At 46.3% G+C, this 15,753-nt stretch overlaps 1 protein-coding gene across 14 annotated transcripts in view; it reads right to left on the bottom strand.

Annotated features, from left to right (window-relative positions):
- SAMD4A (sterile alpha motif domain containing 4A) overlaps positions 1-15,753 on the bottom strand; it is a 235,674-nt gene that overhangs the window by 39,114 nt on the left and 180,807 nt on the right. For 12 of the 14 annotated variants that reach the window (XR_012329977.1, XM_033851127.2, XM_073800455.1 and 9 more), the window contains 3 exons: positions 13,803-14,066; positions 2,562-2,671; positions 262-348 (listed from right to left, as the gene is read on the bottom strand). Coding sequence is in view for 13 of the 14 variants with exons in the window: in XM_033851127.2 (XP_033707018.1) it covers positions 262-348; positions 2,562-2,671; positions 13,803-14,066 (461 nt within the window). In the remaining variant the exon portion in view is untranslated. The remainder of the gene's footprint in view (positions 1-261; positions 349-2,561; positions 2,672-13,802; positions 14,067-15,753) is intronic. The other 2 variants (XM_033851130.2, XM_073800449.1) reach the window with 1 other exon arrangement.

Here is a 15,753-nt window from a genome sequence, read left to right on the forward strand (position 1 = left end):
TATAAAGGCAGAGCTCTGGGAGGGCCAGTGGTGGGATGCCTGGAGGCAGGGAATAAGTCCATTTCAGCGGTTAAATTACATAGAAGCATGTATAACCAGGAAACTTCACTTCAAAATCATTTCATGTTTTTCTGACTTGGGTAAGGAAACAGCATGATACTCTCTACAAGCTCTGCCGATGACACTTTCAACTGAGAATCTCCCTTGGCCCATTTTCCCACGATGAAGGTGGAAGTGGCCCATCACCCGGTAGTAACTTACCCTTTCCAAAGACTTCAGGAGGTTCTGTCTCTCTTTGAGCTTCTGAATACTGATGACAATTTTGTGTCTTGCACCTTTGGTAACATTCTGTAATGAAGTAAAAGTTATATTTAAAAACATATTTTTAAGCCTCAGCTTAGAGATTCTTGGAAGCTATTTAGTACTTTACTGTCTTCTTGGTTCCCACGTGTGTGCAGACTAGTAAATACCCATTTGTCTCTCTCTTCAACATCTACTGTCATCAACCTCTTTTTACTAAATATTGTAACTCCTCAATATCCACTGTCATCGACCTCTTCTTACTAAATACTTTAACTCCATCTGGCTACATATTTGCCTGTGTCTTTTGACTGTGGCCTTTAGGAGAACGAGAAATAGCCAATTATCCCATCCAGCATGAAATTTCTTCATAGTCTTAAAAGATGACTTTTAGGTCATACACTCACTCCTTGTGTCCAGGTTTTATCATTTCGGTCCCTTCCAGTTTTCCTGAAGGTTCCAACCCCATACAGAGATACGCATTGCTTTCTCAAAGCTTTCCTATCTTTACCCATCTCGAGGAGACATGAAATCCAGTGCAGTTCTCACCTGCTGTCAGACAACACAGGCTGGTTTTTGTCAGTTTGCAGCCCCTCTTGGTTCTCCATAAGGAAAACGAGAATAGAGAACTTAAACCTATATTTCAGTCATCACTTCAGATAGAGGATTAGGATTCACAGTTAGGATTATGGATTTTATCTGCTTAACTGTGCATCAGTGGTGAGCCCAAGGATTCAGTTAAACATGTGTTGACTAGAGAGACTGCAAATTTCCAAATAGAAGGTTCTTTCTCAAATCAGGTCTCTAATATAAACTTCTGATGACTCTCGCAAATATTCATCAAATTTCTCTTAAAGATGGGAACACCAGAGGTATTGCCTTTACTGAGGAAAATTAAGACTCAAATCATGTCTAAACCCACTCTTTAAGATAAAGCACTGGGGGCATATTTCTGTTTAGCCTTGACTTTGGGTTCAAGTGAATTTTTACTCTGAAAAGTCTGTGCTGGCCTCTGGCTTTGCCCTCTGTGTCAATTATTTCTTGTTTTTTCTCAAGTCGAACAACTGATGACTGAGATTTTTTTCTCAACTCTGACCCAAACACAAGAATGCTCTTAGAAGAGGTTCTCATCAGTCCTGGGGATCTCAAGGAGTGATCGAGATAAAAAAGCAGTGGGAGAAGTGTTAGGAAGTGAAATTAGGGCCTTTCATTCTCTGAGAATGTGCAGTGACTCTGGGCTTTGTCTTACAACTCAATACTGGTATTCAGCCAGGCCTGCAGAGGTTAACTGTGGATACTGAATATGCAGTGGGAAACCAGGATCTGCTGGGAGGTCCACGTCCAGACCAGCCATGCCCCAAATGGTATAATCTCCTCTTCCTGCAGGGGAAATACTATTAGCCCATTCAGACCATTAATTCTCTCAAATCACCACTCAAAGGAAACTGAGGTCAATTTGAAACATGCAAATAGCATTTTAAACAAGGGAAACAAAGACATTGGTCAGATCTATTTGCCCGAGCACAGCATGGTAGGAAACATGCTTAGTTTCAGGGGCTCTGCTGACTGGCCTGGGCTTCGGTATCCACAGAGGGAAGGAGGAACTTTGTCCTTTTATAGCACACAGAGGGAACTGACATCTGAGACCTGGGGTAATCCCATGCTCGATGGCTGTCCTATGTTATTTAGGGTGCTTTTAGAAGAAAATACTTTGTACAACTTTCTCCATTCCAACTAAGATCAGTCTGAATGTGCTTTTGGACAAGTGTTGGGGAAGGTCTGAGACAGGAGCTGATGCTTCTACTTCCTAACTACTAGAAGTCAGGTGATTTATAACTGGACTGGACAATACACAACCAATCTGTCATCCTCCAAACCAGCCCTGGCTGGGCAGACAGAGGGAGGGGCCCAGGAAAACAAAAGCAGGGACACAGACTCTTTGAGGTCTTGGTCAATGTTACTTCTTCTGTTTCCCCCCTAGCAGCCCAGAAGTGTGCACCCAGGTTATTTCTTTTTCATAACACTCCTTCTCACCCTCATTTACTCTGTGGTTACCTGTTCATCTTCCCATCTCTTAGTGGACTCTGAAGGCAAGAACCCAGCCCTACTCACCATGGCATGCTGGCCAGCACCTGGCAGTTCCTAGAACAAGGCAAGCTACCAGGTGGGTACAGGTACGGGTTCAAACAAGGTCTGCCTTGGACTTGAACGTCAGATTCCACCCGGGTTACCTTCCCGGGGATAGCCAGCCAAGCACATACCTGAGCCTCCAGCTGGCACTCAGTGAGGGCCATCATCTCCTCGTAGGTCATCTGGGAGAAGAGCGCGGCATACTTGTGCAGGCGGAGGCTTTTTAACCAGGCTGGAACATCTGTGGTGTGAGATGCACAGGAGATGGGGAGAGAAATTCAGAGGGAAAGAGAAGAGATGACGAGAGATGTGGGAAGAGAGAAAGGAAAAGAAGGTGGTGGTCAGAGGGAAAAAAACGAAAGAAAAAAAAAACCTTTATGTTACTACTTGTTTAATTTTGTCAGCAAATTACAGACTTAGAAGCCTTGATCTAGTTCTGATATTCCCACTGTTGGGCTCCCTTACCCTTTACACCAGGGGGTGGCTAACTTGGGGTCCGTGGGCTTCAGAGCATACAGCAATTCTCTAAAATTTCATCCCAATTTGTGAATATATGGGTGCTTTTCTGGGCAGAGGGTCATCCACAGCTTCTATAAGATTCTCAAAGGGATTCATGGCCCCCAAAATGTCAGGGATTCACTGCTTTAGCCAGACGACTTCATTTTTGATTTCGAAAGAAATGACTTAGAACGTCAACTACATATGATGAGTCTTCATCCTCAAGATAATTTCTTTCTAGGTTTAGTGCAGATCCCCATATGCTGTTTCTGCCACTTCCACAGTGATAGGAAAAAATCCAGGCAGCAGCACTTTCCCCATGGGTGGAGCTGCTGTCATTCTTAGCCTGATTTTTCTTCTGACTTCCTATACCCCAGTGGGAATAAGGGCATCCTGCACTCTAAAACTACCACACTGTGTGTGTGTGTGTGTGTGTGTGTGTGTGTGTGTGTGTGTGTGTGTGTGTGTGTGTGTGTGTGTGTGTGTGTGTCTGCTGACCATTTCCCCTAGCTAAGTCATGTATCTGGATGTGTCTTTGACCTCCTCCTCAAATGTCAACCACAAATCAGGACTTGAAAGGTCCAAAGATTGCCCAGACTATGGGATAATGGGAATTCCAAAGCACATCTGAAATAATTCCTACATTTGGGATTCTAGATTTAGGAAAATTAAACAGTAACTGTATTGAAAATCCACAGGAGAATTATTACCTTGCTAAGTACAACCAAAACAAAGCACTTGCCCATGCTCTAAAGTCAGGGTTTTTGAGCTGATAGGAACTTTGAGAAGCCTCTAGAATCATCTTCCCCCACCCCAGCTCATTCTACAGATGGCAAAATTAAGTCATTAAATCTAGATCACAGGGCAAGTATGTGGTGAAATAGGGACTAAAGACAGGTTGCCAGATTCCCAGATTTTTCCTACATTGTATCAACTTTTTGTAGAATGAGGACCAAATAGCCCATCAGTGGGAAGGCTGAATAAACAGTGACTGTAAAGTCTTTGAAATGCTGAAGCACTGGATAAACGTTATTCATGCTTTCTATGAACTATTATCCATTACTAACCATGTTGATTGCAAGATACTATCTACCGCTAAGTGCTTTATTCTGAGGTGCTGACAGAATCCACAAACACTACAAAATAAGTAGGAAACTTCTCATTTTTTAATGTTTAGAGTAGCTAACTGGGACTGATTAAAGAGGCCTGGCCTACTCTGATATCAGGCCCTGCCACCTGGGTGAACCCAACCTAGTTTCAGGGAATGTGGGTATGGGATGATCACCTGAAACTCAAAGATATAGCAGGGGAGAGTGGGCCTGGTGAGGTTACTTCTTGATTTGCAGTAATGTGAAGACCGAAGAGGAGGAATTTCTGGAGAAACAGAATTGGATAGCCAATGGCATTTTAAGAACAGACTCTGTCATCTCAGGCGAGAAGTCACTTGACTCTGTGCTTGCAGGCCCTTCATTCTACTGCGACAAGTGGAGAGTTCTTCTGGGACCATTGTTAACCACAAGAGACAGGACTTCCCCAGCCACATAGTACCAATCCTCACATCCTCCCCAACTCAAGTTGTGGTTGGATCAAGAGTTCAGGACATCTGCTTCCCTCTGGTGACATCCTGGAACTATTCGACCAGACTTGATTCTCCGTCATGCTTTTGTTGCTGTTAAAACAATGCTAATACTTCCATAGAGCGAGCGGCAAATAGATATATCTCTGGCTTTTAGGCCACCGACATGTTACTGCTTTGTCACCAGGTTTCACGTTTGTTGTTTACATCTTTGAAAGGCCCCAAGTAGCTGCTCAGAAAACTCAGTGATAGTGATTCAGAGAAGTCTGGGTAACCCAATGCCATGCTTGGGTACAGTCTGTCATAAAAGAATATGCAGCAACTTCATGGGCTAAATTTTCACTGGGTGCCCTACAGCTTGATCATGCAAAATCCACTGATGATAAAACAAATAGAATCCCAAGCTCCTAAATCATGATGCAAACTGGGTGCTTTATAAGCCAAGGTGACAATACGGTGTTTTAAGGGTCGGGGAGAGTGGGGTGCAAATCTTGGCTTGGCAAGTCTCAGTCCAATCAGTACTCAATCCTTTCTATAAAAGTATTTTGACAACTAGAATTTCCCTGGTTAGAGGGATGAAGAGCCTGCCTCACTCATTTAATCAAAATGTAGGTCACCGGGAGTCGTTTCCCCAGAAAAGGTTCCTACACAGCTTCAGAACATGGTGAGTTAGGCCTTCCTGAAGAGTTATTTCTGGCTATGTTCTGGGGAAATGCAAGCTCTTCTTGGCCATATGTGCTTTGGGTAGGCAGGATGAACCTGCTCCTAGAGGGTCAGTTCCTAGCTCAGTGCCATGTGCCATCTCCTCCTGCAACGTGAACTGATGAACAGAGAAGAGGAAATCCCAGTTCTTAAGAATGTAGTTTACTAACCTTTCACCCCTTGGTTGGTGGTGAGGCACCTTCCTTTGCCAGGGATTAAAACAAAACTCCATTAAGAGGGAAACACACCAGAGAACTGAGTGCCTTGACCATTTCACTCCTCTGAAGCCAGGAACTCCAATGACTTGGAGGCTAGATTCTGTAAGATGTTGGCCAGGGACAAACTCTAACTGAAAGCTCAGTTCCTTTCCCATGGTCCAGATACTACATGGTTGGATGCAAAGCTGAGAACCAGCTAACATAACCTCAGGCCTATGGTTGGAAGACACAGACCAACAGGGGTGTTTCCTGGAGTGGCTGATACGTGATTGAAAGCATGCATGCCGCCTGGGCTCCTGCCTCTGGCTGGTACACAGCCATTTAACTTCATCTGGGTTGTTTCTGACGGATATGCCAATGGAGGTCTCAGACTAGAAAGTTATTCTCTTATGCAGTGTGAGAAAGATAAAGATGATTTTATTACATGCTGGGACTGACTTCCTTGCCAAGTGTGGGAATCCTGGTATTTGCTGACTCAACATTTGTTGAATGCCTATTATGGGGGCTAGGCATGTCCCTGCCATCAAGGAATTTTTAATACAAAAAAACAGGTAACTCACAAAAAAATGATAAAAGTTGCAGGACAAGTGCTAAGTCTACTCAAAGTTCTGCGGGGGGCGGGGGGGGGGATGGGCACAGAACAATGGGCATTTGGGTTTGCCTTGGGAAGTGGGATAGCGTCACAGTAGCATTGGTCCTGGAGTCACTGGGCAGATCATAATGAGGAAGCCGTCTCAGGAAGCAGGAGCAGTGCATAAGCAAAGCAAAGATGCAAGAGAGCGTTCCAGGCCAAGCAAAGGCTTGGGTGAATTCTAGAGAAGAGCTTAGACATAAGACGGGACAAATAGGCAAGGGTCAGATGATTGGGATTTCTAACGCCGAACCAAGGAGAGTCAACCTTGGCTTGGGTGATGAGAAACTGTTGAAATCTGAGCAGTAGAGGCACAATCAGATGAGTATGTAAGAATGATGATGGCTGTCGATGTAAAGGCTGGTCTGGATGAAGTGGGAGTGGAGGCCAGGAGATGAATCCAAGCTCAGGAGGGCAGTGGCAGAGGAGAAGGAAAGTATGTAAATCCACAGCACTTGAAGGTTAAGGAAGTACAGGGAATAAGGGAGAGAAAGGAGCCTAAAATGGTTCCTCTGAGTAGGTTTGGTAGGAAAGTACAGGGGAGCATCAGATTTGGGGTGAGAGGAGAGAGATGGTGAACTCCACTTTAGGTCAGCTGAGTGTCATCACCTTTGAGCCATCCAGGTGGAGAAGTCAACTGGTCAAGACCTCTGAAGAGGGGGCTGAGCTGGAGAAACACTTTCCTTGTCAGTAGCACATGGTAGTTGTTTTAGCCATGGAAGTGGGTGAGATTACTCGGGGAAGAGGGGAGAGCCAAGGTGGAGCCCTGGGAGCACCAGGCTTTTAGGGGAAGGTGAGGGAAGAGAAGCCCATGAAGGAAACTGACAAGGGCAAAGGGTAGGACGTTTCTTGGGAGAAAGCAGCACCATCCCTGTGTGGACAGTGGGCTCCCATGCCACAGTGTCCATCCTTATGGAGCTCCTCTACATCTTGCTGCAGCCCACGGTGGTTCATCTTCTCATGGGCGTTTTTGATAACAGTGCTTCACCCATGTTTTATATGCTGGTATGTCCACCCGTTGGTCTTTACCAGTGGGTCAAATTTCCAATTACGCTTTCTATTTACCTTTTAGAGCTCGGATAAATCAGCCACCGAGAGGTTTTGTGGTGCATATTACAGCTCATACAGAAGCTGGGCTCCAGTTAGAACCTGGGCTGCTTTGCTCAAATGCCTGCTGCTGGAACGGCTGCAAATATCATTCAGGTCAACAGGCCATGCAGCACCTGCCCCCCAAACAAGGAGGCCCCACACGAGAGAAAGATGGAACCAATACTGCAGAAGAGCTCAATATGGGGAACGATGTAACGGGTAGGGAGTAAGGCATCCCTGGAAGACAGAACCACGAACAGCCGCCTTTTCCACAAGAGGCTTCACTGTGGTGGTCCTGGTACCTGCAAATGGAAGAGCAACTCCCATTCGCCATGGAGAGCCAGGCTAATCTCAAACAACTCCCTCTCTCTCTCCAAGACACGACTGCATCCTTGGTCTTGGAGGGAGAAGAGCCAACGTAGGAGCAAGAAGGGACTAACTCTTCAGGGTTGAAGCAAAGAAGGAAAACATGTCTTTCGAAAATGAAGAAGTCTAGCAGCACCATTAAGATAACTGAAGTCTATTTTTGGCCAGAGCGGAATGAACAGCCCCATTCTGTACCAGCCTCTGAGCAAAAGAAAGAAGGTGCCTTGGTCTCGGGTCCCTGTGGGGCTGGAGCAGGCTCCGCCATCCTGGGACGTGTCCATGGTGGCCTCCGGCTTCCACGCTTGTGGGGAGCATGTGTGGGTCTTGGAAGGCACAGAGATGGTCGAGTTTGGGTAAAATACCCTCTGTGAAGTGTTTGATACAAACAGAAGGACTAAATTTCTCCCAGTTTCCATCGGCTATGACACCCGTAAGTGCTGTTCTACTCTTAGCCTGCTTTGCGTCAACAGCAGCTGGGCTCCACATTGACAGCTGTCCTTAAAGCACTTTAGGTGAAGACACACACTTTGTAAGAAATAGCAGCTGTAAGTCTCACGACCTTTAGAATTTGGGGGAATCCTGGGGATTTACTTTTCAAAGATATCAGGGCCTCTCAGCCTATCTGAAAAGAGGGCGCACAGGTCTGAGCCCATTAGGACCTATCCACACAGGTCGTATGTTGGCATTTGGGAATAAAGAAAGTGAAGTACGTTTACTAAATCCTGGCCTTTAAGTTAGATGAATTCGAGACAGCATCTAGAAAGTCAGCATTCAGAAAATAGGAACTTGTTCCCATGACAGCCATGCTGAAAAGTGTCCCAGCCACACAAGGGGCTGTGTCACTCCCTTTCCATCATTCACATCCTTACGACCCTCAGAAATGCTGTATTCACAACCTTTCTTACAAAGGTTTCTGATGGGTTCCTTTGTCTTACAAAAATAACACTTCTCAATATTTTTTTTCCCTCATCTCATTCTAAGACAGGCAGAAGTTCAAAGGTCTACAACTCAAAAGCCCAAACCAGCTAATTCAGAATAGGCAATATATTTCCTTTGCTATGGAGGAAAAAAGTTTACGTAAGTTTCACCTAAGAAAGATTCTTTAGAAAAGAAAACCTGAGCCTATTTTCATGGTTCCCTCCGCTCTTAATCGCTATGTTTCTATCAAGGTTACTGGACCCAAAGGTTTCTTTTTTACCTTTATCATGTCTATATGCAAGCAACGTAAGTTTAAATTACCCCTATATTTTTATACTAACATAGTTCCATACCTCATAAGTATACTATCCAATGTTAATTCATAATGGTGAGGATGAAACTCATCTCAAGAGAAACAGACCCCACGCCCCATCTCTACCCCTCTCACACCGACAACTGCAATGAGAAAATCATGGAGCTTCTCCGTCTTAGGAGACTAAATCTATGGGCCTTACTAGCCAGAAGTCTAGTGAATTCCCCACATGAACTTCACCACAGGGAGGCAGAATGCTAGGGAGGCTGAGCCAGGGGAGAGCATGGTGCACTGTGGGCCTGGCTGGCGCGCCTCCACTGGAATTTTCTACAGGTGCCCGCACTCAGCCTGCCGCATGCTGTCCTCCCAGTCTGTTTCTTTTCCGATTTACTCTTTGCTGTCGATGACATCATGGGCTACCCAGATGTCCCAGGCAAAAAGCTGGGCATCGTCCTAAATTCCTCATGCTCCATCCCTGTCTACATTCAATCAGTGCAATTCAATTCAGAGCTCTCTCAGGTCTATCTTACGAAGACCCCACGAACACACTACCTTGTCTCCTTTGTCCGTCTTGGTCCAAATTCATTTTCCTCCTCAGGTACTGAAACATCCCCCACCGCCCAGCTGGCCTCCAAATCCAGAATCCCCTGCCCCGCCCCTACTTTGGTATGTCTCCCACTCTTCCGTTCAGGTCCTATTTCTGATATGTAAATCTAAGCAGGTCATTCTGCTGCTAAATTCCTTCCATGTCAGGATAAAAGCTCCAATCTTTTGCAATGCCTAGCATCCGGCTCGTCCCTCTCCAGACACTGTTCCCACGTGCCCCTAACACACAAGCCATCGGATGATGCACTTGGTCAAGCTGTCTCATAACCACGCTTTCACGAGTAACATTCCCTCTGCATAGAATGCCCTTCCCTCACCTTATATATTTGGCTAATCTGTAATCCTGCTCTGAGCTGAAGCTCCAGGCCTCTCCCCCTCCAGGAACTTTCCTTGACTTCCCTCCACTTTGAATTAGGGCCCTCCTTGCTGCCTGCCTCGACCCAGGGCAAGTCTCTGAGACAAGGTATTTTCACAGATGTGCACATGCATCAGGTCTCTGTTTGTGGCTCGCATGATAGCGAGTCCCTTGAGGCAGGGACCATCTCCTTCACCTCTGACTCCCCAATAACCAGTCCAAAGCCTCTCTCAGCAAGTGCTCAAGAAAGGCAGCTGACTTGCTGAGGACAAAAATGAAACCTGTTAATCAGTCTTTCTTCCCTCGTCTCTGTTCCCATAGAACAGCCATATCACTCATGAACAGCCCTTGCCTTCGGATAAGTCTTTAGGTGTTGGGTTTATACAAAATTTCTGAAGACGTGATGCTAATAGGAGGGCCAAATGTACTTCTCCCACCAATGAAATTCTGTTCTCTATTTTCTTTTCCTTTCAGGAATTTATGGGAATGTCATTTTTTCCCCTCTTGGCCACCTGGAGGCTTTGTATGAGCGAAGGGGTAAGAGAGCACATTCTACTCATGTGATATGGAGGGGAGAAGAATAGGACTGAGTGTCAACTTAGAATCGAGAATCTTTCCCCTGGGATAAGTCACAGTGAAGCTTTTGCAAGGAAGAAGGACCACTGAATTTAGAAACCGCAATCAGTCTATTCAGTCCAAACGTGTGTAACCGGTAGCCTCCACAGGGCATGTTGAAGGGGAAACTTCCATATCACCATTCAGTGTCCCACTTCTGTTCATTAATTTCTAGTTGAGTAGCTGATCCCACGCTTCCCTGAGCCTGAGATATTAGTTCGAGATCCCTACTGCCAGGGACATCCACTCAGTGCTTCAGAGCTGACTTAAACCTTCAGGATGTGTGTTTACTATAAAAGGAAAAACACAGCAAAGCAGGCAGATGATGTTAATCCTCTGAGAGCAGGAGCTGGTCTACTTGGGAGGGAACTTAGTGACAATCCCTGGCAGGGAACGCTGACACCAAGACGAAAAGAGGGAGAGATGGATGTTTGTGAAAAAAAAAAAAAAGGGCAAGAATGCTGGGCTGTGAGCTTTATTTCCCACTCTGGACCCAAGAGGCACATTCCAAAGGGACGATGTGTAGCCAAACCTGGCTCATCTGTCTGGATGAAAAGGAAGCCTCGGATGAACACAGCGTTTCGGCAAAGTACGCACAGCTGCTGTCAAGAAAGATGAATTCACACTAAATTAAGCTCAATTACGGGAATTTTTATTCTTTTCCCAAGGTGTGGGGTGAGGGCTGACATGCGTCCCCTGGAGATTTGGAACTCCTCCAAATTCTACTACAGATTCCTTGTTGTTCTCGTAAACTGGGTGTCTAAAAAGTAGGAAAATAGCAATTAGATGATGGCATCCTGAAGTGGACCAGAAAGTAGCTTTAAAAGGCTGACACTCCTGCCAAAGGGCCAGGTCACTGAAAGGAAGAGACATGGATCCAAGAGGAAGAGCTAGCGCTCTTTAAAAGCACTTCATTTGATTTCAAATTTCATTTCTCAGAAAAATACAAATTAATTTGGAAATTTAAACCGGTGCCTGCTCTTGGACAGGGGAATCGTATGACACACTCTTAGGACAGGCTTGTTAAGGGCTGCTTCTGCGCTCTCCTGGGAGGCCATCCTGAGCAGCGCTTGATGGTGGGAGTCCTCAGGGGTGGCCTTCGAGGGAAGCTGTTGCCAGGTGCAGCGGGGGAGGGGCATTCGTGTGGCATAAACACTGGCCCCCACACTCTGGAATGATGCTGTTTTCAGGTGTGGATGTTCCTACGGCTTGACCTACCAGCTGAACTGCAAATATACTTTTCCCACACATAGAACCCTCATCGTCTATCATGTTCCTTCCTTCAAATAGGTTTTGCCATTTCATTCACTAAGGACTGTATACGTTGGGAGAAGGACCATTCAATAGGTCAGCAGAAGGTGGATATACACAGAAGAGGGTCCTCTGTTTAGTCCTGTCACCAAAGAGCCTGTTTTCTGATCACATGCCTTGGGCCTATATAGAAAATCTTGGCTATCAGATCTTATCTGCATCATTTTCCGATCGAAGAAGCTCTGAGGGGACAATTCTCACCAATTCTAAAAGAAGGAATCAAAGAAGCGGATAGATGGGATGTTCCTTGGACTTTGGAATATTTTGGCTTTGATTCTAAAACAGGGATAGGACATTTATTCCATTTTTCTCTCATTCATTTCTCTTTAAAAGTCTGTTCTCGTTACTCATTTCTCACCTCAAAAGGCCAGCATGCAATGAACAAACATTTCCCTGCTTTGGGAGAATGTCTAAGGTATACAGAGAGCTTCACAACCAAAAACAAAGAAAGAAAACCAAGAAAAGAAAGCAAAAGGAAAAAAGAAAGAAAAGATAACGAAGCTCCTATAAGCAGACAGCAGACCCAGCATGCCTCTGGGCGAGGCCTGTGTCCTGGAGAACAACAGGCTTCCTGCAAGACCCTCCAAGCCCTTCAACGTAAAGGCCGGGCCTCCTTCCCACAGTTACCAATTAGAACCACGCGTAGCTTTCTTGGAAACCATCTGTCCAGACACTCCACCTGTCCAGATGCTCCACTTCGCCCGGCAAGAAGCTAGTCCTGAGTAACCATGGCTTCTGCCCGTCTCGGGCCAAGCATGGCTGAGCCTCCCCTGCTACTCATCCCCCGGGGCTCAGCTGCTTGAACACAGAACCATGTAGCATAAACTCCAAAATGGGTTTTGGTAGGTCTCCAAAATTATGACACATTTCCCCGAGAACTGTGAAAGAGAAAGAAGAGAGGACACACATCCCCACCGTGCCAAAAGGAGCCACTGCTTTTGCTGCCTGTTAAACACCTTTAATGACCCATTTGTTATCACCAGAGAGAGGAGAACATCAAGATGTGTCCCACCCGCTCTGGGCACTCAGCACAGTATCCACCACAGATGGTGGTGGGATGGGAGGATGCTGGCCTGAGCAGCTGGGAGGGAGGAATGCTCCAGGGAAGTGTCTTTGTGTCCGATTCATGTCCCCTGGTGGGCAAGCTCCAGTTTTCAGCCTGGCGCTCACTTACAACCAGCACCTGGGCAATGGCGGGCATCTCTCTGTGCCACGCTTCTGTGGTGGGGAGGAAACTCAGTACACAGCCTCTTATGTCAACACTAGCTCTTCTCAAGGGTACGATCAGAAACAGCACAACCTCAGGACTATGCATGCCAGCAACGAGGGCACCCTCAGAGCCTCCCCTCAGCATCGTAGTCCCAGGAGCACGACTAGCTCTTGTTTCTCCATCTAAAATTGTTATTAATGTGTCTCTGATGAGCATCTTTCCCTAAGGGCTTCCCAGCCCTTGAACAACTTGCATCTAAACATACAGAATGTGCGTATCCTCTCTGAACCTACCATGGGTAATTTGGAAATCTCTATCTCCCGATGAGTACCTTTAGAAGAGGAGAGGTTTACAGGGCAGTGTAGGAACATTTATTTATGCTGCACAAAAGGCCTTTATCACCTGTATGCAAATCTGCTATCAGGCTTAAAACACTGTCAGAGAGTCTCAGTGGTATTTTTTTCATGTCCCTTAAACAGATGCAGAGAAAAAGGGTTTGCAAGCTTCTTTGGATATCAAAGGAAAAGGGAGAGAGGAAAGAAAGCAACACTACGATTGTACACTGAGAGAGATTTGAAAAAAGATCCTGCGGTTTGTTTTGCTAAATTATTGACAGTTCCCTGGCCAAAGCAGTGAGGTAGAAGGCTGGAGCAGCTCAGCGTCTTTACAAACAGGGCAGACCAGGAACGTACGTGCAAATAGTAGATGCTATCACCGCCAGCTGTGACACATTTAATTGTCTGCAAGTCACTGCATTCAAAAAAAAAAAGAGGGTGTTGACCTCTCTTGCTCTTCCCAGGTTTTGGTAAGAAGCCCTGGAAGGGGAATCCGAGCCCTTTCCTCCACGGTCAACTCCATCAGCCTGGGGAGGGGCGGGCTCCTTCCTCCTCACTGCCTACCTCTCTTCTCACCCTCCTGATTCCAAATAAAGGGATGGACTCTGTTGCCAGTGGTCGTCACTCACCTTTCATACCACTACCTTCTTCTTGGAATGTGTTACGAGCAGTGGTCTGATCTTCTAAGTGTTCACTCCCACCACTTCCTGAAGAGGCTACACTGCTTTGTGGTGACAGGGGGGCATGATCGGATGGGAGGCACTGGGGTCCTCTAGCTCGTAAGTCCTCATGAGACATCCATCCATGTCCTAGAGGCTGGTTTGGCACATTCATGGGTGGGGTAAGGGACACAGATCGTTTCAAAGGGCTGTGGTGTGCCTGGCCTGAGAGAACTGGAAAAAAAAAATAAAATGAAATAGGTTATTCCCCCCCCTTTAGCCTGGGCCGCAGAAGAACCCACAGTACCTCTTCACCCTGAGAGATGGCGCTGTCTTATTACTGCATCAGTGGGCATGGGGTGGCCCTTCCCTTCGGGGTGATTAAAAAGGATGCTGTCTGTGCCTCTGGGTGGGTTGGGCTTCTCCAGGGAGGCTACATCTATAGTGCCCAGACCTGTGCTTTTGCGGGTTGGGATCTGGGTTTAGTTCCGACTCTAGAAATCAGGATTTGGAGTAGTGGGCTACTGCTACATAAATCAGGTGAGGCTTGACAGCCTGGCTAAGTGGCCATCTGCCAAGACTGAAAAGAACATGTCCTGGATAATTTGTTTGCAGGGGAGGAAACACACAAAACCCGACATTACCCATGTCATTAAGGGTGGACTTCTGCAAGGGCAGGCAGGCCGGTCATCATCGTTGGGGATCTTTGCTGGGCTGAGCTAGACGAAGTGGACTAGTCCTTCCAACCAGGAATCGGGGGAACCATCACCTCTGAAGGGGGTGCAGGCTCAGCGAGGGGCCCAACACTACCAGGGGTACGGGACACAGCAGCTGTGCGTGAAAGGGCCGATTCTTTCTCTTGGCTTCGCAGGTTAATTGCCAAACTTTATATTGAAAACACTTCCAGGTAACAAGGCGTTCATTCAGAAGCCAGGGGGGTGCTCTCAGTAATCCGGGAATGGTTTCTACCAGCGTGCTCAGCCCTTCCGTGCAGTGGGCAACATCTGTGTAGCCCCCATTTTTAATTTCTTTTCCAGAAAACCAGGAAAAAGCAACAACTCACATATACCTAGCCAAATTAAATTGAGGTCATTCAAGGGAGGGATTTAACCAAAATCAACGCCGAGGGAGCCGACGTTACCCTTGGTTGGTTTTTCTGGGCGTGTAAAGTGACAACCATACAAAATAAGTCTATTCATAACTTTCTCTCTGCGCTGGCTACTGACAGGTCCAGTTTATTTTGACTGCTGCAGTGTTAACATGGAACTGAGCCACATGCATTTTTAAACATTTTTCAGGGAAGCCATTAAGTCCCATTTCAGGCTCTATCCCCTCCGATGAGGTATTTACTCTCCCAAGTACGGACTAGCAATGCTTTGCTGGCGTTCATCTTTGTGCGTTTTTCAGTCAGCAGACCTGACATCCCAATGTAAGAAGTTCTGCTTTCTGTTAAACCGCATTCTGGTGCGGCAGCACCCACACAGAGACCTGAACAGCAGGCTCCCTTGCCGCCCACTTAAAAAGATAAAGACCAGGGCCAAAAGTCTGAGTGTTTGCAAAAAGTGTGTTTGGGGCAGTAGAGGTGAGGGCAGGCTGCTCCTGGTCAGCTGGCATTAACCAGGCCCTGAGAGCCATGGGGCTCACACCTCTGCTGTCAGTGTTTCCGTTTGGCTTCATGTGGCCAGAAGGGCAGTCTTGTGTGTGCAAGAGGGACAATCAGAAGGGCTAGAAACTTCCTTATTAACAAAAAAGGGAGGGAAAAAGGGAGCTGCCGAGTGTAGTATCTGTAACCTGAGAAATATTTCTAATTTGGGTCGATTCTATCAAAGGCAAGGAATTATCATCTAACTTCAAAATATGCAAAGGGAACACTGTTAAAAATTTTTTTGGATCCTAACAGGCTGAAACAGCTTGCATTTCC

This window comes from Tursiops truncatus, chromosome 2, assembly GCF_011762595.2.
Source record: "Tursiops truncatus isolate mTurTru1 chromosome 2, mTurTru1.mat.Y, whole genome shotgun sequence".
Lineage (NCBI taxonomy): Eukaryota > Metazoa > Chordata > Mammalia > Artiodactyla > Delphinidae > Tursiops > Tursiops truncatus.